Genomic DNA, 23,020 nt, shown 5'->3' on the forward strand with positions numbered 1-23,020 from the left:
CCACAGTATGAGAAACGTGATTTGGTTCACTTTTAAATTCGAATATCTTGTATCAACAAGCTCGCTAGGCTTTCATTTTTATTTGACATCATTAGGCAATGTTCCGTTAAATTTGGCATTTGGATTTTTCTTGTCCACGATTCGTTGAAGAAAGCGATTTTATTTGTTGCGATCAATTCAACTTTTGTTTTTTTGCTGAATTACAACGTTAGCCACGAAACATTTTGATGATCACTGGTAATTGCATTGCAGATATCCTTAAAATTATATACATCGCTTCATAGGTCCGCACCAATTGCAGCCGCTCCACCTCGCCGGAATCAAGTTAGCCGATGGTCCAGCCTGCGTCACACTCGGCTGTCGCTGCACCAATGGTAGCGCCCAACCAGGCACTTGGATTAATTGCCTTAATCGCAGCTACTGCTGGTAGTGTAGCGATCGGCTCCGTCGGTAATACCGTTGGACATACCCTCATCGGAATGTTCAGCGGTTCCGATTCACAAGAGGCAGCCTCTCTAGGACAGGCTGCCCCGGTATCGGGCGAGGCAAACAGTCCGGCAGGACCATGCTCGTGGGAGATCAAGCAGTTATTATCTTGGACCCAAGGCCAGGCCGAGTTTGATTCGTAACAATTACCAAATTTAGAAGTCCATATACATAATACTTTTTTTGAATAAAAATAGTATAAATGTTGGCAAAATCCTGCAGCACTAGGATCAAAGATAGAGCTTTAACACCAACTCACTGTGCTTCGGTGTTTTTTTTTTTGCAAACGAACTATCAGGTCTATGTTTTTATTTAGTAAATGTTTTAATAAATATTAGTTCATTAGAAATATGACGTATTTTTATTTTGATGGCGCGGTAACGGGGTGGTTAAAATGCGAGTCGTACTAGGGGCAGATCACTTGTGATGCATCTTTAAAAATTAGCGAAATTAAATGCATTTATTTCTAGGGGCAGATCACTCTAAGAATGTATAACAAATTTGCATCAAATTAGAAAAAATGCATTTAATTTCCATTTTTGCATCAGCTTGGCACTCCCTCGCAGAAAAGTTTGTTTAACAAACGTCCTACGCTGATCCACTTTGTTCGACGTTTTGTTAAATGTAGGGCTAGTTTTTCTGTAGGGTTTTGACGTCTTACACGGAACGCAAACAACATTGCACGCAACGCGAAAACATTGCACGCAACGCAAAATACATTATGAATTTCTATTTTGATGGAAATAAATCTAGGGACAGATCACTTGTGATGCATTTTTAAAAATCAGCGAAATTAAATGCATTTATTTCCATCAAAATAGAAATTCGTAATGTATTTTGCGTTGCGTGCAATGTTTTTGCGTTGCGTGCAATGTTATTTGCGTTGCGTGTAAGACGTCAAAACCCTACAGAAAAAACTAGCCCTACATTTAACAAAACGTCGAATAAAGTGGATCAGCGTAGGACGTTTGTTAAACAAAATTTTCTGCGGGGCAGTGCAAAGCTGATGCAAAAATGGAAATTAAATACATTTTTTTCAATTTGATGCAAATTTGTTATACATTCTTAGAGTGATCTGCCCCTAGGCTCACCATCACCGAAAGGCTCGCAAACCTCCTCTTAAACCAATTCAAGGAAAATTAAGGGAAAATTTGAATTGAAGTTCCAACCATATACGGTATGCTCCGTAATTATTCAGCTCTTACAATCGTGGTCATTCGTAATCATCAACAGTTTATTAGTATATGACATGTCGATTTACCCTCTTCCTAAAGTTGATTGTGGCTAGATTATTATGAAGACCAAAATACGTTCCACAAGATTACAGAAATAGCTCAATTGGTAAAAGCGGCAGTACCACCACCATAAGATGTCAACAACCGAACATGGAAGACGGCATGCAATCAAATCACAGATTACCATAAATCGATCGAATAAAAAACCTGTTTCAATCCACATAGAGGTGCAATTGTGCCTTTCTCATTTCTCCAAACTATGACCTAATAGCTGGTTCGTACAATATAACATTATGGAAATGTCTTTCATTCTTATTACACTTGGTAAGTATATATAAGAGCACCTTTTTGCATTCATCGCAGTATCGGTTTGAATCGGAGTTTTCCATGTGATCGCACTCCACAACCCGTAACTCCGGAGCCGGAAGTCGGATGGAGATGGAATTTAATATCAGTTTCCGGGGACGCAACACCTTTCATTTGAGACTAAGTTGATCAAATCGGTCTAGTCATTTTCGAGAAACCAATATAATCGTTATTCTGAATTTGGATGCTTCCGGATCCGTCGATGGTGACCAGTGTGGCGAAAGAGACTTTGAATGGCTGTTGGTGACCTAGATCTACAAATTCAACAGTTGTGTTAACATTTTGGAAAAAATTTCACCTTTTTACATTCATCGCAGAATTCGTTAGAATCGGGATTTGCTGCGTGATCGTACGTATCACCCTGTAATTCAGGAACCAGAACTGGGATCCACACAAAATTCAACAGCAGCTGATGGACCTTTTCATTTAAAATCAAGTTTGTCAAAATCGGTTCAGAAAATTCCGAGAAACCGATGTGGACAAATCAACAAATTTTGTTTTGTAACCATACTCTTCAACTCGTAATACGGAACAAGATGTCGGTTGAAAATGAAATTCAATAGCAACCTATGGGAATATTATACCTTTCATTTGAATTTTAGTTTGTAAAAATCGGTTCAGCCATCTCCGAGAAACCGATGTGGATATTAGGTTAACAAATCCGCACATACACACACATACATACATACATACATACATACATACATACATACGTACATACATACACACATACATACACACATACGCACAGATATTTTGCGATCTCGGCGAACTGAGTCGAATGTTATATGAGACTCGGCCCTCCGGGCCTCGGTTAGAAAGTCGATTTTTGGAGCAATTGCATAACCTTTCTATATGAGAAAGGCAAAAGAATAATATTTAATTAGCTTAATCAGCATAAGTTCAGTGTTAACTTCATGTGATTATATTTTGAAATGTTGGTGGAATGGGTTTGAAAGTGGAGGGAATGGGGGGTTAGTAGAGTGGGAGTGGAGGATGCGTCAGAAATCCTTCATCTTATTTCGGTATACGGGGTAGATGAAGGAAATGCGGGCGTGAGGGTGGTCCAAGGGAAGGGGAGTGATGAAGGAGAGAGGTGTAAGGGCAAGGCGGGGGGAGGGGGGGGGCGACGCAATACTCAACTGCATATTTTGCATTCCATTTGAGACTTGGTTTGAGAAAATCGGTTCAGTCATCACCGAAGAACCGATGTGACTTTAATTGTGGAATATGCCCGGAATTCGAGACTTCCGGAATCGTCGATAGTGGACAATATATTCAAAGAATGTTTGATTGGCAATCAGTGATCTAGATCTGCGATTAGAAGTAATTTGGTGACCATTTCAATAGTTTTTAGCCTCTGAGGTATTACGATTGTACCGATTTATATTGGAAATTCCAGTGTATCCTTACTAACACCCCTGTAACTCCGGAAGCAAGAGTCAGAACCGTATGAAATTTAGCAGCAGTCAATGGTATTACTGTATCTTTCATTTGAAATCAAGTTTGTAAAAATCGGTAGAGAATTCGTTGGGGAATGGTTGTGATGGAACTTGGCGGGTTCCCCGGGGGCGTCATGAACCGTCATAGGTGGCCAATGTGGTCAAAGCTGCTTTGATTGATCATTAGTGATCCAGACCCGCGAACTAGAGTAATGCTACATCAATTTTAATATGTTTTACATCATTTGAACATCATAGTGGTACCAGTTTATATGGGAATTCACAGAGTGACCGCACTCTTCAACCCGTAACTCCGGAACCGGAAGTCGGATCAACTAAAAATTCAATAGCAGCTTATGGGAGCGTTATATCTTTCAGATGAAACTAAGTTTGTGAAAATCGGTTCAGCCATCTCTGAGAAAATTGTGTGAGTTTAAATGACACACACACACATACACACACATACATACACACACACACAGACATTTACCGATCTCGACGAACTGAATCGAATGGTGCATGACATTCGGCCCTCCGGGCCTCGGTTAAGCAGTCGATTTTTACAGTGATTGCATAGCCTTTCTTTATATGAGAAAGGCAAAACGTTATTCGAACTGATGAAGGGGAATGGGGAAGAGGCTCTTGGGTGAATCAGAAAAAAAACATTTATAAAGTTCTTTTTACATCTGCCGCATTTGATAGTGTCGATACACACTCATCACATTTTGCCCATGGCATAGTGTCCCTCGAAAACTATAACTGTACTATTCGAGAAATGGTTATCTGTGGTCACAATACACCAAATGATTGAAACGATTTGTGATATGGTACCATGTTTGTTTTGCCGCACGATTTGTCATATTGTAAAAAAAACATTAAATGAATTGTGTATAGTGTAAGATTATACTAATCGCAAAGCATGGTGAAGAAATGTTTATGGTAGAATGTTTAATGTACCTTGTTATATCCAATAACAATGTAGTACCGCAAAAATGGATTATAAGATCACCATTCCCCTTATAATATGCCTTTAAATTTGTTCGAGGAAATCGGCATTTTTGAATGGTAACGTTACTTAACGATCTATTCGGCAAATGGTACAAGTGGCGCTGACAATAAGTGGAATAGTCAACATGATTGCCGGTAGCGTTGGTTTATCGTTTCGTTAATGATAAGAGGAAACTTCAGGGAATGGTTTTTAAGGTCCAAATACAATAGCGGCTATCTTACAGGAATGGTCACCAAATATGCGGGTTGTTAAGAAAGATACAAATAAACTTAAAATTCAATTTTTAAATGCAGCTAGTATTGTGAATTCTTGACTGAGGGTCGACATTTGAGGTACAATTATTTTCAGCAATTGTGAAAATCATGCAAATGGAATCTGGCAACGATGGATGCTTATTGTCTTTGGAATTACGACAAGGCCTGGTAGATAAAATTAAGAAGAACAAGAAGCCTGTTGTCGTCTCTTCTCTTAGCGAGAGACACGTCATGTAATGATGTGTAACTCATTATACAGATGGAGCTACTGTTCCGAGTTTAAATTATTGACTGAGGGTCGATATTTGAGGTACAATTATTTTCAGCAATTGTGAAAATCATACAAATGGAATCTGGCAACGATGGATGCTTATTGTCTTTGGAATTACGACAGGGCCTGGTAGATAAAATTAAGAAGAACAAGAAGCCTGTTGTCGTCTCTTCTCTTAGCGAGAGACACGTCATGTAATGATGTGTAACTCATTATACAGATGGAGCTACTGTTCCGAGTTTAAATTATTGACTGAGGGTCGATATTTGAGGTACAATTATTTTCAGCAATTGTGAAAATCATACAAATGGAATCTGGCAACGATGGATGCTTATTGTCTTTGGAATTACGACAGGGCCTGGTAGATAAAATTAAGAAGAACAAGAAGCCTGTTGTCGTCTCTTCTCTTAGCGAGAGACACGTCATGTAATGATGTGTAACTCATTATACAGATGGAGCTACTGTTCCGAGTTTAAATTATTTGCCAAAAATTTTCACCGAAATCGTTCTAGTTGTCATGTCGGTTTGTCGGTGGTTAAATGGAAACTACCTTCAACACGGTTTACGTAATTTTACCTTCCTGCACGATACCACGAGATTGAGTCAAAAGTACTCAATTTTAGGTAGTTTATCGGTGGCGTGTAGTTGTCTTGTCTTAGGTTTTACGTCTAGCAAAAAACACTTTTGAAGGCTCAAGTTACCTTTTTTGAACATGTGTTAAGTGGACCCTACACGAGCGGAAATATTGACAATAAACCAATAATTGATCAATATATTGATCGTGTAAGGACATTTTGAAAATATTGATTATGTACAATTCAAATGGGATTGACGTATTGAAGTAGTCTTGTCAATATTTTTATTGACAATATTCTTGTCTCGTGTAGGGTCCGCTTTAGAATTAGACGCTTGGTAGTATGCGTAGGAAAAAAATGTGTTCAGTTTTGCCGCCGATTTATCCTTATAAAGCATTTATTAAACGCTAAAAGAAGAATATCAGTCGATTTCTAGGGGCAGATCACTTGTGATGCATTTTTAAAAATCAGCGAAATTAAATGCATTTATTTCCATCAAAATAGAAATTCGTAATGTATTTTGCGTTGCGTGCAATGTTTTTGCGTTGCGTGCAATGTTATTTGCGTTGCGTGTAAGACGTCAAAACCAGAGATGCCAGGTTTGCAGACAAGTCTGCAAATACGCAGACTTTTAATTTTAGCTGCAGATTTCTTCGATGACGCAGATATTTGCAGATTTTTTAGTTTGGTTGCAGATATTTGCAGATTTTTTAGTTTGGTTGCAGATATTTACAGATTTTTGAATGTAAAGACTTTTGATTACACTAGCTTTCCTGACATTTTTGTTCTTCCCAGACTTTTAAAATTATTATTGTAGACATTTGAAAAAAGTATCTGGCATCTCTGGTCAAAACCCTACAGAAAAAACTAGCCCTACATTTAACAAAACGTCGAATAAAGTGGATCAGCGTAGGACGTTTGTTAAACAAACTTTTCTGCGGGGCAGTGCAAAGCTGATGCAAAAATGGAAATTAAATACATTTTTTTCAATTTGATGCAAATTTGTTATACATTCTTAGAGTGATCTGCCCCTAGGTCGATTTATTAGATGATCACGATTCAAATCATGCAAAATAGTTGGTGGTGAAGAAATTTTGTTCTAGCCTAAACGTCTGTTATCTGTGTTTGAACCTTAATCCCAGTTAAAGCTAAGTATGCACCTCTTGCGAAATGAGGTCGCGAAATATTTTTCCTTCTTCCATTTTGACATTTGCTCGCGAAAACTAGTCTGTGCGTTTGCCGTTAGATGTCGCTTTTGACAGCTGAAAATCGTTATCAGTTGTTGTTTGTTTATTTATTTTTCATGTTGATATTTTAAAATTGAAAAACGGTGTACATAAAACAAGCTTGTGAGTTGCTAAACGGTTTCTCCAGGTGTCTTCCTGGCAAACACGCCCGAGTATATCCCGGAGAATGGTTACAGTTATGATGTCTGAGGTTTTGCAGGAAGTTCGATGCACGGTTACATCATATTTCACATTAGTGAGCGCCCACACAAGAGCACAACAATATTGGCTGAGAATCTGTCTTAACCGAATGCATGTGTGTGCTAACGTTTCGCTCTTCATCAGAAGTAGGTTTATACCGTACCGGTTACACAAGTGAATCCTTGCTTTTCTTTTGAGAAGTTCCTAGCCGAGTGTAGTACGAATTGCCTTTCCGGTATAATATTTGCGGTCATGTATTTACCATACTGGTGATATTGGAAAACACATTCATGTGAGAGGTTGTACGAACTTACCGTGCATGGCAAAATTTTTGTGAAGAAGGAATCTAACGACGCATTCATATTAAAGTTTTTATTGACGTAGTTCCGGGACAAATGTTCTCAGTAAAATTTAGCTGAAATTTTGGCTAGCTCTAGCTAGTATCCGGCTCCAGTGACAGCCGATTTTAATGAGAATCAGTTGTATAACGAGAGTCGGACGCTAACTAGATTTAGCCAAAATTCCGGTTAATTTTTGGACTGAACTTACTGGGTTGAGCTGACAAACCTCCTCCGCCTGTTGTGTCTTACTCAAAAGGTTTGTTCCAGTACACGGAAGTGTTTCGGAGCAACAAATACTTGCTCTTTTTTATTCCGGTCTGCTACACGAAGAAGAAAAATGAGAAGAGAATACAGGTACGATTTATTCCCTGTTTGCTCCGGAGTACTTTCAGTTTCTCCGTGTTCTGGAACAAACGTTTTCTAATATTCGTCTATTATTTTATTGTTCGCTTATGTTTGTTTTTATTTTGTTGTCAGCAAGAAAAAGTAAGGAACCGAAAAGTAACTCACATCTGCCCTATTGCGATGCCGACATTTCCCCTGAACGGCAGCGGAACCTATGGATGCACCATCATGTACAAACTGGAAAGAAACACAAGTGCAACCCTAACCGAACACATGAACATATGAGAGAGCGGCTGTATAAGAAAATGGAACAAAAAATAGTTACGAAGCCACACACATGCACTGCCATGCGACAAAGAGTCTGGTTGCTAGAATGGGACTAGATATTATAACAGCTAGAGGGCACTTTCCGGTGCTAGCACGATTTTGAACGCGCTAAAGGCAGTTAAATTCGAGGTACCAAAACTAAACATAAACTTGTAAACTTTCTTACATCTAAAAATTTGCTTATACGAGTATTGTCTATCTCGCACTGATGCAAATTAGATGGGTGCGTAATTCAACGTACGGCCTTGTGGCGCATGGCTGAAAAGTCGCAATGTAGATTTAAGAAAAAATTCGCAATATTCAGTTACGATGAAGAGCGAGCCAATATGTATAAGTATGATTTTTTTGAATTTGTATATGCATTTTTCTTTACTTCCTTTTTTATTACAGGTAACATTTTGTGAGCATATACGCCAACGCATACCAAGGATATACATGTAAAGGACAGATTCAAGGAAGAATTCGCTACCCTACATGCGGTATAAACCAGTTCGGGAACTATTGCTTTTCACAATACAATGGAGACAAAATGTTTAAGCTGGTGTTGCATTAGAATTAAAAAATAAAATTTAATTATATTCCAATTAGTTGTAAACAGTTTCAAATGAGAAAATAGGCTCTTTACCCTATTATAATAACCAAATGAATAAAACAAATCAAATTTATAATACCCGCGATATTACATTTTGTAGCAAAATTGGACATTATTGTCCACAGTTTTGCTTAGCCGCATGGCTAAGCACTTATGATCCTATTGACATATAAAATTGTTCCTATTAGCGACCCTCCGAAGCATCAGCCCAAGGCAGGAAATTAAAAAAAATAAAAATATTACACCAATTCAGTATATTTCATGCTCTGTATGTGCAGCTTTCGGAATATGAAAATTTTTGGTATTTCAAGCTAATGATAAAATAATATTTCATTGGTTTCTCAGAATAATAATTATATCACTATTCAATATTTTACTAACATAAAAACTTTTGTGTTGCGAGTCTACTTTTAAAATGTGTTTTCTGCCGTTAGATTCAGAAGCTTTATTTGTCATTTTCAGGCATACTAAACATAATTCTACCGAAAACAGGCCGATCGGAGGTCATACATTGCATAATTCACGTTATGTTTCAGTGTTCACCGAGGGTTACTGTGCCCTTATTCATCTTAGCTCCTACCCAGTTAAACTCATTCCGGAACCGGTTCGGATTTCTGAATGGAGTCATTATGGATTCCAAATCAAATGCAACAACCGATTCCGAATCAGAATCGGTTGTTGCATTTGATTTGGAATCCATACTGACTCCATTCAGGATTCCGAATCAAATTCCGAATGGTTTGACCGGGTATAATCATCCCACCCATTTGAATACAGTTAGAACAGTGTCTGCTCCCTCTATTCAACGCATTAGGTCAAATGATAGGATGAATAAGGGTTCGTTGTACTCGACTTTCGCTCAAACGCGAGTATTTTACATTTTCCAAACCAGATTTTTTATGTTACTGCTTCTTAAGAACGAAGCAAGCATGTTGATACCTATTTAAGCGCAATCCAATCACTGTAAGCCGAGTTACAATCGAAAAAGTGTGACATCCTGACTAATGAGATGAATAACGGCTCCTCTACCCTATAGGCTATCGCAATAGAACAAAAATAAAGGATTTTTCTAAAGAAGAAAATCAGATTTCAATATGATATACATAATTAAACCATCACAGACAAACAGGCATAACACTATTGTCTTCGAGTGTTATGTTTGATAGTCTGTGATTGTCCTAAAGGTTGGGATAAGCTAGTAACGCAATGCAAGTATGTTAACGGATATTCATTTGCTGCTTACACGAATATTATTCATTTATTTATTGGAACATTGATGTCTGTTCTCTGTGGTGGTAGTAAATCAAGCAATTCTATGTACCATGAGACAGTCCTTAACGTGCTGAAAAACTGCCGCGGCAATCACTCTTCTAAATTACCATTATCTCGAAAAATGCTCGAACTACAGGACATTAAAGAAATCGTTTGCGCATAGAGCTGTCTGAAAAATTCTAAGGAACTAGATCAATATCCAGTCCTTTGCTAATTGAATGCCGTTATTACATACGAAAAACTTGAGAGCAAAGCAAAGATATTGATGCCAATTTTTAGACATTCCATTGGTTGAAGGCAGAGTGAATAACGAACCAGTGCGGCTCCACCGGCGTCAAGTTAGGCACCAAAATCCAGGCACCAAAATTTTTGGTGCCCACCCTTTACCGACGGTGGCGCCACCTATGGAAGAGTAGCGAAACCTTCAGGCACCAAAATTTTGGCGTCAAGTTAGGCACCAAAATCCAGGCACCAATTTTTTTGTGATTGCCATTAAATTTAGATGACAAACATTGTGGTTGTTAACAATTGCGGTTTTCGATTGATTGACACCGGTGTATTTGGGTGCACTGGTTTTGCACTTTCTAGCAGAAGTGTCAATGGAACATACCCAGTTTTCTGCACTTCTGCTAGAAAGTGCAAAAACGGTGCAGTTTCAGTGCACTCCACTACACCGGTGTCAATCAATCGAAAATCCTAAATATATGCTGTGAAAAATCGAATATGCATTTTATGAACTTCAAAATTCAGCAGATGATCAGTAAGGGTATGTGAAATGCGATAAAAATAACCACGAAAATGCCTCATGGTATGTCACTTTTGTTCACATGTTTTGTATTTGTTTGCAAAATATGCTGTAAAAAATTAATCCCAGGTGTACGGGGTCGGGACTCGAACCCAGATACGCTGCGTATAAAGTAATCGATTTACCAACTAAAGACATATTTTGTGGTTGTTTACAAAATATGCTGTAAAAAATCAAATCCCGTTTATCTCGCCCTCAAAATTCAGCAGATGATAGATAAGGGTGTGTAGAATGCGATAAAAATAATCGTGAATATGCCTCTTGGTATGTCCCCATACAACTTTTGAGGATTTTTCTTTTGCTTACATATTTTGTGGTCGTTTACAAAATATGCTGTAAAAAATCAAATCCCGTTTATCTCGCCCTCAAAATTCAGCAGTTGATAGATAAGGATGTGTAGAATGCGATAAAAATAATCGTGAATATGCCTCTTGGTATGTCCCCATACAACTTTTGAGGATTTTTCTTTTGCTTACATATTTTGTGGTTGTTTGTAAAATATGCTGTTTACATATTTCGTTTTGCTTTTTTTATTTCGGTTATAGAGGTTTTAATATTAAGATCATTTGCCTCTTCTGGTTAAAAAAAATCTCTTATGCAAAATTTCTAACCCTATGTGCGGACTATGGAGACTCGCACCCGGGTGCGCTGCGTATAAGGTAATCGATTTACCAACTACGCTACGCCCGACCCTAGACATATTTTGTGGTTGTTTGCAAAATTTGCTGTTTACATATATTGTTTTCCTTTTTTTGTATTTCGATTATAGAGGTTTTAATATTAAGATCATTCGCCTCTTATGGTTGAAAAAAATCTCTTATGAATTTTTTTTAACCCTATGCGCGGGGTCGGGACTCGAGCCCAGGTACGCTGCGTATAAGGTAATCGATTTACCAACTAAAGACATATTTTGTGGTTGTTTACAAAATATGCTGTAAAAAATCAAATCCCGTTTATCTCGCCCTCAAAATTCAGCAGATGATAGATAAGGGTGTGTAGAATGCGATAAAAATAATCGTGAATATGCCTCTTGGTATGTCCCCATACAACTTTTGAGGATTTTTCTTTTGCTTACATATTTTGTGGTTGTTTGCGAAATGTGCTGTAAAAAATCAAATCCCGTTTATCTCGCCCTCAAAATTCAGCAGATGATAGATAAGGATGTGTAGAATGCGGTAAAAATAATTATGAATATGCCTCTTGGTATGTCCCCATACAACTTTTGAGAATTTTTCTTTTGCTTACATATTTTGTGGTTGTTTGTAAAATATGCTGTTTACATATTTCGTTTTGCTGTTTTTATTTCGGTTATAGAGGTTTTAATATTAAGATCATTTGCCTCTTCTGGTTAAAAAAAATCTCTTATGCAAAATTTCTAACCCTATGTGCGGACTATGGAGACTCGAACCCGGGTGCGCTGCGTATAAGGTAATCGATTTACCAACTACGCTACGCCCGACCCTAAAGACATATTTTGTGGTTGTTTGCAAAATTTGCTGTTTACATATATTGTTTTCCTTTTTTTGTATTTCGATTATAGAGGTTTTAATATTAAAATCATTCGCCTCTTATGGTTGAAAAAAATCTCTTATGGATTTTTTTTAACCCTAGGCGCGGGGTCGGGACTCGAGCCCAGGTACGCTGCGTATAAGGTAATCGATTTACCAACTAAAGACATATTTTGTGGTTGTTTACAAAATATGCTGTAAAAAATCAAATCCCGTTTATCTCGCCCTCAAAATTCAGCAGATGATAGATAAGGGTGTGTAGAATGCGATAAAAATAATCGTGAATATGCCTCTTGGTATGTCCCCATACAACTTTTGAGGATTTTTCTTTTGCTTACATATTTTGTGGTTGTTTGCGAAATATTCTGTAAAAAATCAAATCCCGTTTATCTCGCCCTCAAAATTCAGCAGATGATAGCTAAGGGTCTGTAGAATGCGATAAAAATAATCGTGAATATGCCTCTTGGTATGTCCCCATACAACTTTTGAGGATTTTTCTTTTGCTTACATATTTTGTGGTCGTTTACAAAATATGCTGTAAAAAATCAAATCCCGTTTATCTCGCCCTCAAAATTCAGCAGTTGATAGATAAGGATGTGTAGAATGCGATAAAAATAATCGTGAATATGCCTCTTGGTATGTCCCCATACAACTTTTGAGAATTTTTCTTTTGCTTACATATTTTGTGGTTGTTTGTAAAATATGCTGTTTACATATTTCGTTTTGCTTTTTTTATTTCGGTTATAGAGGTTTTAATATTAAGATCATTTGCCTCTTCTGGTTAAAAAAAATCTCTTATGCAAAATTTCTAACCCTATGTGCGGACTATGGAGACTCGAACCCGGGTGCGCTGCGTATAAGGTAATCGATTTACCAACTACGCTACGCCCGACCCTAAAGACATATTTTGTGGTTGTTTGCAAAATTTGCTGTTTACATATATTGTTTTCCTTTTTTTGTATTTCGATTATAGAGGTTTTAATATTAAAATCATTCGCCTCTTATGGTTGAAAAAAATCTCTTATGATTTTTTTTTAACCCTATGCGCGGGGTCGGGACTCGAACCCAGGTACGCTGCGTATAAGGTAATCGATTTACCAACTAAAGACATATTTTGTGGTTGTTTACAAAATATGCTGTAAAAAATCAAATCCCGTTTATCTCGCCCTCAAAATTCAGCAGATGATAGATAAGGGTGTGTAGAATGCGATAAAAATAATCGTGAATATGCCTCTTGGTATGTCCCCATACAACTTTTGAGGATTTTTCTTTTGCTTACATATTTTGTGGTTGTTTGCGAAATATGCTGTAAAAAATCAAATCCCGTTTATCTCGCCCTCAAAATTCAGCAGATGATAGATAAGGATGTGTATAATGCGATAAAAATAATCATGAATATGCCTCTTGGTATGTCCCCATACAACTTTTGAGAATTTTTCTTTCGCTTACATATTTTGTGGTCGTTTACAAAATATGCTGTAAAAAATCAAATCTCGTTTATCTCGCCCTCAAAATTCAGCAGATGATAGATAAGGGTGTGTAGAATGCGATAAAAATAATCGTGAATATGCCTCTTGGTATGTCCCCATACAACTTTTGAGGATTTTTCTTTTGCTTACATATTTTGTGGTTGTTTGTAAAATATGCTGTAAAAAATCAAGTCCCGTTTATCTCGCCCTCAAAATTCAGCAGATGATAGATAAGGGTGTGTAGAATGCGATAAAAATAATCGTGAATATGCCTCTTGGTATGTCCCCATACAACTTTTGAGGATTTTTCTTTTGCTTACATATTTTGTGGTTGTTTGTAAAATATGCTGTTTACATATTTCGTTTTGCTTTTTTTATTTCGATTATAGAGGTTTTAATATTAAGATCATTCGCCTCTTCTGGTTAAAAAAAATCTCTTATGCAAAATTTCTAACCCTATGTGCGGACTATGGAGACTCGAACCCGGGGGCGCTGCGTATAAGGTAATCGATTTACCAACTACGCTACGCCCGACCCTAAAGACATATTTTGTGGTTGTTTGCAAAATTTGCTGTTTACATATATTGTTTTCCTTTTTTTTGTATTTCGATTATAGAGGTTTTAATATTAAGATCATTCGCCTCTTATGGTTGAAAAAAATCTCTTATGAATTTTTTTTAACCCTATGCGCGGGGTCGGGACTCAAACCCAGGTACGCTGCGTATAAGGTAATCGATTTACCAACTAAAGACATATTTTGTGGTTGTTTACAAAATATGCTGTAAAAAATCAAATCCCGTTTATCTCGCCCTCAAAATTCAGCAGATGATAGATAAGGGTGTGTAGAATGCGATAAAAATAATCGTGAATATGCCTCTTGGTATGTCCCCATACAACTTTTGAGGATTTTTCTTTTGCTTACATATTTTGTGGTCGTTTACAAAATATGCTGTAAAAAATCAAATCCCGTTTATCTCGCCCTCAAAATTCAGCAGATGATAGATAAGGGTGTGTAGAATGCGATAAAAATAATCGTGAATATGCCTCTTGGTATGTCCCCATACAACTTTTGAGGATTTTTCTTTTGCTTACATATTTTGTGGTCGTTTACAAAATATGCTGTAAAAAATCAAATCCCGTTTATCTCGCCCTCAAAATTCAGCAGATGATAGATAAGGGTGTGTAGAATGCGATAAAAATAATCGTGAATATGCCTCTTGGTATGTCCCCATACAACTTTTGAGGATTTTTCTTTTGCTTACATATTTTGTGGTCGTTTACAAAATATGCTGTAAAAAATCAAATCCCGTTTATCTCGCCCTCAATATTCAGCAGTTGATAGATAAGGATGTGTAGAATGCGATAAAAATAATCGTGAATATGCCTCTTGGTATGTCCCCATACAACTTTTGAGGATTTTTCTTTTGCTTACATATTTTGTGGTTGTTTGTAAAATATGCTGTTTACATATTTCGTTTTGCTTTTTTTATTTCGGTTATAGAGGTTTTAATATTAAGATCATTTGCCTCTTCTGGTTAAAAAAAATCTCTTATGCAAAATTTCTAACCCTATGTGCGGACTATGGAGACTCGAACCCGGGTGCGCTGCGTATAAGGTAATCGATTTACCAACTACGCTACGCCCGACCCTAAAGACATATTTTGTGTTTGTTTGCAAAATTTGCTGTTTACATATATTGTTTTCCTTTTTTTGTATTTCGATTATAGAGGTTTTAATATTAAGATCATTCGCCTCTTATGGTTGAAAAAAATCTCTTATGAATTTTTTTTAACCCTATGCGCGGGGTCGGGACTCGAACCCAGGTACGCTACGTATAAGGTAATCGATTTACCAACTAAAGACATATTTTGTGGTTGTTTACAAAATATGCTGTAAAAAATCAAATCCCGTTTATCTCGCCCTCAAAATTCAGCAGATGATAGATAAGGGTGTGTAGAATGCGATAAAAATAATCGTGAATATGCCTCTTGGTATGTCCCCATACAACTTTTGAGGATTTTTCTTTTGCTTACATATTTTGTGGTTGTTTGCGAAATATGCTGAAAAAAATCAAATCCCGTTTATCTCGCCCTCAAAATTCAGCAGATGATAGATAAGGGTGTGTAGAATGCGATAAAAATAATCGTGAATATGCCTCTTGGTATGTCCCCATACAACTTTTGAGGATTTTTCTTTTGCTTACATATTTTGTGGTTGTTTGTAAAATATGCTGTAAAAAATCAAGTCCCGTTTATCTCGCCCTCAAAATTCAGCAGATGATAGATAAGGGTGTGTAGAATGCGATAAAAATAATCGTGAATATGCCTCTTGGTATGTCCCCATACAACTTTTGAGGATTTTTCTTTTGCTTACATATTTTGTGGTTGTTTGTAAAATATGCTGTAAAAAATCAAGTCCCGTTTATCTCGCCCTCAAAATTCAGCAGATGATAGATAAGGGTGTGTAGAATGCGATAAAAATAATCGTGAATATGCCTCTTGGTATGTCCCCATACAACTTTTGAGGATTTTTCTTTTGCTTACATATTTTGTGGTTGTTTGTAAAATATGCTGTAAAAAATCAAGTCCCGTTTATCTCGCCCTCAAAATTCAGCAGATGATAGATAAGGGTGTGTAGAATGCGATAAAAATAATCATGAATATGCCCCCCATACAACTTATATTCCAGCTGAACTTTGTTGGATGGGGTTGTTCTTGTTTCTCGTCTTGAGACCTGGAAAATTTACCCAGCGACAAGAGTTTTTCCTCTTGTTTAGTGCTAATCCATGAATAGGAAGTTGTACGAATACAGCGCACTACTTCCGACGAGATTTTTATTGTTTAGAATCAGAAAAAATACGACTTTCGCTGGTTGTTTTTTCCAGTTTTGAACTGCAACCAGAATAACATATTCCGATAGTCATGTATCAATAACGGAATATGTCCCGTATGTGTGAGATCCGAGAACAAGCCAAGATAAGGATATCACCTGTGAAACCTGGACCTGTGCATCATGGTCTACCCAAATTATTGCCCGCGGTGCGGGATGAATTTGCGGCCACGGTATAACCGTGACCGAATTCCCCGTTGGCAGCAGCGACAGCAGCAAGGACAGCAGGAGCAGCAGCAAGGACAGCAGGAGCAGCAGCAGCGGGAGCAGCCACCGCAGCTTCAAAGGGAAGCTGAACTGAGGCGGCAAATCGAGCAGCTGCAGCAGCAGCTGCATGTGCTTACCATACAGCAGCAGCAGCAGCAGCAGCAGCCGCAGCAGCCGCGGACGCAGCCGCGGACGCAGCCGCAACCGCGGACGCAGCAGCAGCAGCCGCAACCGCAGCAGCAATAATATTAGAGAAAAAAAACAAAAAAAGACAAAAAAACGAGAAAGGCCCTTTTCAGGGCCACCCAATTGATTATTTAAGAATTTGAATTTGAATTTTTTGGTTTCCATTTCTCGACAAACACATGATTGCGGCTTAAAAGCCAACAGTCAAAATTCTCTTTGAAAGAAAATTCCGGACAAGCCGTTACTGGCTAAACACAGTTAATAGCAGTTAATGAAAGAGAAAACTTTTCTCTTTTGTTTACCATCTGTGACTGGCGAAAAACGGTTTGTCCGAAATTTCCTTTCAAAGAGAACTTTGACAGTTGGCTTTCAAGTCGTAATCATATGTTTGTCGATATTTGATTTATTATCGAAAATGCCGCTCTGTCCATCTAACCGATTTTAAATCATCTGACTGAAGCTCGTTCCTGATTGGTTCCCGCTAATTTCATGCACCGAGCTGCAAATTTGAATCAGAAAGAGCTGTCATTTCAAAACTGGGACTTTTCTTGAAAAAAACTGGAAAAAACTGGATGCTCAAAAAACTTATTTTGCCCTTGTAATGTTTAAATCAACAATTCAATTAACGTAATTTTATGTAAACACGCATGTTCCATACCTTTTACTGAAAATTTGAATCGTTTTTTTATATTGTCCAAATTAAAAAAAAATATATTAAAGCATTCGAATTTGATTGTAATCGTAATAGTTACAGTCAAATTTCACGGTTTGAATCTACACCTCCACAAAATCCTGAATTCAAGACCATTTGCTAAGCTTGAGCATGCGCTTAAACCTTTCTCACGATACCACTATAGCAACTAGCTGAGAATTCAACAAATGTTCATCAAAATATTTGATACAATGTACTGCCACCTTTGTGCTTGAAATCGAATTCCCGAACCGTTTTACTCACAAGTGGTATAGAAAGAGTTCAGGTTACGGTGGATTAATATCTTATTCTGGGGCACTCTGAATCATCTTATCGCTTGTTGTAAAATTCTTTGAATCAAGTTACAATTTGTGAGAAAAAACTAAATAAATGAATATGTAAAAAAACGATAAAACTGGCTCAAATTTCAAAAACATTTTTCGATTGTCTGTTCCACTGGATGTTGTAAAAAAAACTGCAAGACTCCGGTTTAAACTGGAAGGTTGACATCGCTGATTAGGATTCATCTTCGTGGATTAAATTGTGCAGCTTCGTGTTAGAAAGCAGGAACAATTGGAACAAAAATCCCCCACCCGGCGAATATTTTCTTAGGCAAACAAATTAGCCCTTATCAGCGCTATCATTCCACTCGAAAGAATTAAATTTGAAAATCTTTTCTTTCGCCAACTATTATAGTGACTACAACTAATGTTTCTATATAGAAGCCCCATTTCAATATTTCGAAAAAAAAACCGAAGGCCGCGTTTTGACAGTTTGTAACTTTCATTGTACTTAACCAAAATCCTCAATGTGTGAACCAATCAGTCAGAAAAATAATCAGGAATCTTCTATAAGATTTGTAAGTATGTATAACATACATGAATAAAGAAAAATTGATTTTCCGAAATCAGTTATTATCTGTCCCACCATTGGCCAATACTGTTCGACTCGCGTATTTCAGTATTTCATTTCATAGTTAGCCACGCCTTTTTCGCTACGTTAAACCATGCAACGATTATAAGGTATAAGGTTTGCTTGAATTTTTCGTCATTCGTTTACATGTTTCCGATTCCGGCGGCAGCAGCGGAAGCAGTGAACCAGGAGCAGCATCGCCAGGTCAACTACATGTGTGTTACATCGCCAGGTTGGCAGGAAGGGTTTTAATACGGTTGCCGGAAAGGAAAAACACGAGTACTGGCGTTTCCAGATCGTTTAAGCTGACGGTGGAGGATAAGAAACCGGCTGGTGATAAGAAGGCTGCAGCAAAAAAAAACGAAGAAATCCACTATCACAGGAGAGAAGAAAAACCGCTGGTGGTAATGAGATGGCCAAAAAACCAAAGGCTGCCGCTAAAAAACAGGCTGCGAAAGAAGGCCAACGCTGTTGCTGCAAAGACGGTGGCAGCTGGCAATAAACAGAAGGCCAAACCAACGAAGGCTGCAGAGAACCAGCCAAAGAAGGCCGCCGCACCTGCCAAGAAAGCTGCCCCGAAGATCATCGCCAGCAAGAAGTAAACTCGCGCGACCGCAATGTTGCCAAAACAGTCCTTTTCAGGACTAAGAAAATCTACTTGTGAAGAATTATTAGTGCAAATTTTCCGTTAATGCTATTTCTCATGTTTCTAGCCTGAGCAGCGCTCACCTATTCAAATTGTGGTAATAATTAGCGGATTTTCCTCATCGGCAAATCATGTACTTTTCAGTTCCTGTCAACCGAAGTGTTAGGAAGTTTCAATTAAAAATTCTTGCAAACGTTACGATAAAAGTTAAGTATAAGTAACACGTTTTAGACAGGATTTTTTAAGGTTAAACAGAAAACTTTTACACAATATAATTGTCCTACGTCAACACCCCGGTTATTTTCCGGACATTACCTAACTCTAATTTCGTTTCTTTCAAAGTTTCAATTTTAAACGCAAATATCATTTTATATGATGATTTCAACAAGCAGACAATGTGTTTGTATGACAGGTGGGCGTGTTTTGAAGAGGTTTCAGTGGAGGTAACAACATTAAATCGTGTATTGAACATTTTACAACGATTCTCCTTAACCCCGCAAAACGACGGGGTTGGGTAGCAGAGTTGTTTGGATGATATGATAGTTATTGTATAATACGCCGATTAATATGCCTACGTGAGCCCCCTGTCAAACTTTTGCTTTGGTTGTTCAAAATAAAAACCTTGCATTGAGCCAAGAACGACAAACCAGTGATATAAGCCGAAACAAATCGAACGACCCACTAATATATGCCATTAGGGTTTACATTTGAAATCATTTATTACTAGATTAGTTTAAGTACATTCCAAACTAAAAAATAGTTAAACACGAAAACAAGAATAAAATACCACTGAACAGAGAAAAACAAGAAAGTAACCCAAGATGAAAAGTTATCGAAACTGTATCACTTAATTTGTATACTATACAGAAATGTAACAAAAATGAAACAATAAATATTTAACGTTAAAAAAAACATTTGAAATTATTTACGATAAAATTACAACTCTAGACAAAAGTAGAGTATAAAGCCAACTTTTAGGAAGAGTGCCGCACTATTTTTTATGTGGCTTCCTTTCAATGGAATGCGTATAAATTTGCTGTTTGAGCTCAATGAAAACTCGAATCGAATGCTATCATTCAACATCGCACTATCTTGCAGACGCTGCTCTAATGAACGAATTCAAATTGATAGGATTATCATTAGAAATAGAGCGAAAATAGGCTCAGCCCATTACCCTATTTCACTCTGCAAAATGATTCTAAGCGATTTCAAGGACAGCTCGATTAGCTAATAGCGGCAAAAATTTGATACCTGCTACTTGAGAAGAACCTTTTCTCTGATCTTGTGAAATGCTGTGCAGAAAGAAACAACCGCCGAAGCAAACATATGCAGGACAATCGGCTCCGCATAGACGGCTGTGATAGGAAAATCATCTGACTGAAGTTCATTCTTGATTGATTCCCGCGAATTACGTGCACCGAGCTACAAATTTTCAACAGTTTTTGTTCGAAGCCCCTCCTCTGTGACGACGGAAGTATTTTTCATTCGATGGCCTGCCCATTTAGCTTCGAACGCAAACTGAACCAACTACAAAACCGTGGATCGTATGCGAGTGCGGCATCATTCGTGTGATACATTCGTGCTGGTTGCACGTACAGCGTGTCGGTGCCGGAGCATTTGTCTGGAAACACATCCCGTGGAAAAAGACTAGGATTATCCTCCATCAGCAGCAGCTGAGCTGGCCATTCGGAATGACGAAGAGATGAACAAAACAAATTGCTCTCCGCCGGCATGAGCATTGCCCAGGGTGGATTGTTGCCCAACATCCAGGCCATTCTGCTGCCAAAGAAAACCGACAGGAAGGCATCCGCAGCAACCTAAATCACCTCCATTAGGAGCGGAAACAACCAAAACAAAACGCCCTTTTAAGGGCGACTATTTTCTTCTCATAAAGACTTGATGTGAATTTTTCTTTGATAATCAACGTACCTTCTGAGCATTGGACAAGTTTCATTTGTAATGTACGAATGGGTGATAATCTGAAAAGTACCGATAGTTGAAAAACTATTGTATCCGTACACTAGAAGCATTGATAATCTCTGAAAAGATTTTAAAATCGGTATAAAATGATATTTGCGTTTAAAATTGAAACTTTGAAAGAAACGAAATTAGAGTTAGGTAATGTCCGGAAAATAACCGGGGTGTTGACGTAGGACAATTATATTGTGTAAAAGTTTTCTGTTTAACCTTAAAAAATCCTGTCTAAAACGTGTTACTTATACTTAACTTTTATCGTAACGTTTGCAAGAATTTTTAATTGAAACTTCCTAACACTTCGGTTGACAGGAACTGAAAAGTACATGATTTGCCGATGAGGAAAATCCGCTAATTATTACCACAATTTGAATAGGTGAGCGCTGCTCAGGCTAGAAACATGAGAAATAGCATTAACGGAAAATTTGCACTAATAATTCTTCACAAGTAGATTTTCTTAGTCCTGAAAAGGACTGTTTTGGCAACATTGCGGTCGCGCGAGTTTACTTCTTGCTGGCGATGATCTTCGGGGCAGCTTTCTTGGCAGGTGCGGCGGCCTTCTTTGGCTGGTTCTCTGCAGCCTTCGTTGGTTTGGCCTTCTGTTTATTGCCAGCTGCCACCGTCTTTGCAGCAACAGCGTTGGCCTTCTTTCGCAGCCTGTTTTTTAGCGGCAGCCTTTGGTTTTTTGGCCATCTCATTACCACCAGCGGTTTTTCTTCTCTCCTGTGATAGTGGATTTCTTCGTTTTTTTTTGCTGCAGCCTTCTTATCACCAGCCGGTTTCTTATCCTCCACCGTCAGCTTAAACGATCTGGAAACGCCAGTACTCGTGTTTTTCCTTTCCGGCAACCGTATTAAAACCCTTCCTGCCAACCTGGCGATGTAACACACATGTAGTTGACCTGGCGATGCTGCTCCTGGTTCACTGCTGCCGCCGGAATCGGAAACATGTAAACGAATGACGAAAAATTCAAGCAAACCTTATACCTTATAATCGTTGCATGGTTTAACGTAGCGAAAAAGGCGTGGCTAACTATGAAATGAAATACTGAAATACGCGAGTCGAACAGTATTGGCCAATGGTGGGACAGATAATAACTGATTTCGGAAAATCAATTTTTCTTTATTCATGTATGTTATACATACTTACAAATCTTATAGAAGATTCCTGATTATTTTTCTGACTGATTGGTTCACACATTGAGGATTTTGGTTAAGTACAATGAAAGTTACAAACTGTCAAAACGCGGCCTTCGGTTTTTTTTTTCGAAATATTGAAATGGGGCTTCTATATAGAAACATTAGTTGTAGTCACTATAATAGTTGGCGAAAGAAAAGATTTTCAAATTTAATTCTTTCGAGTGGAATGATAGCGCTGATAAGGGCTAATTTGTTTGCCTAAGAAAATATTCGCCGGGTGGGGGATTTTTGTTCCAATTGTTCCTGCTTTCTAACACGAAGCTGCACAATTTAATCCACGAAGATGAATCCTAATCAGCGATGTCAACCTTCCAGTTTAAACCGGAGTCTTGCAGTTTTTTTTACAACATCCAGTGGAACAGACAATCGAAAAATGTTTCAGTCTTTTGAAATTTGAGCCAGTTTTATCGTTTTTTTACATATTCATTTATTTAGTTTTTTCTCACAAATTGTAACTTGATTCAAAGAATTTTACAACAAGCGATAAGATGATTCAGAGTGCCCCAGAATAAGATATTAATCCACCGTAACCTGAACTCTTTCTATACCACTTGTGAGTAAAACGGTTCGGGAATTCGATTTCAAGCACAAA

General features: G+C 37.8%; 2 protein-coding genes and 1 long non-coding RNA gene across 3 annotated transcripts; all 3 read left to right on the top strand.

Moving 5' to 3' along the window:
• The first annotated feature begins 332 nt into the window (after positions 1-332).
• Positions 333-629, top strand: LOC131687556 (hemiasterlin resistant protein 1-like). Its single transcript, XM_058971648.1, has one exon. It carries the CDS (start codon positions 333-335, stop codon positions 627-629), a length of 297 nt encoding a protein of 98 aa, XP_058827631.1.
• Positions 630-3,225: 2,596 nt separating this feature from the next.
• On the top strand, positions 3,226-8,748 carry LOC131692552 (uncharacterized). The gene is made up of 3 exons (XR_009306009.1): positions 3,226-7,211; positions 7,884-8,412; positions 8,469-8,748. It is a non-coding gene; the product is annotated as an uncharacterized LOC131692552 (long non-coding RNA).
• Positions 8,749-16,726: 7,978 nt separating this feature from the next.
• On the top strand, positions 16,727-17,066 carry LOC131687557 (ataxin-8-like). Its single transcript, XM_058971649.1, has one exon. It carries the CDS (start codon positions 16,737-16,739, stop codon positions 17,064-17,066), a length of 330 nt encoding a protein of 109 aa, XP_058827632.1. The 5' UTR covers positions 16,727-16,736.
• The last annotated feature ends 5,954 nt before the right edge of the window (positions 17,067-23,020 follow it).

The sequence above is a fragment of the Topomyia yanbarensis genome, chromosome 3 (genome assembly GCF_030247195.1).
Source record: "Topomyia yanbarensis strain Yona2022 chromosome 3, ASM3024719v1, whole genome shotgun sequence".
Lineage (NCBI taxonomy): Eukaryota > Metazoa > Arthropoda > Insecta > Diptera > Culicidae > Topomyia > Topomyia yanbarensis.

Bases quoted from the DNA above. Each gene is read 5' to 3' on its own strand.
- LOC131687557 (XM_058971649.1), top strand. From the start codon at position 16,737: ATGGTCTACCCAAATTATTGCCCGCGGTGCGGGATGAATTTGCGGCCA.
- LOC131687556 (XM_058971648.1), top strand. From the start codon at position 333: ATGGTCCAGCCTGCGTCACACTCGGCTGTCGCTGCACCAATGGTAGCG.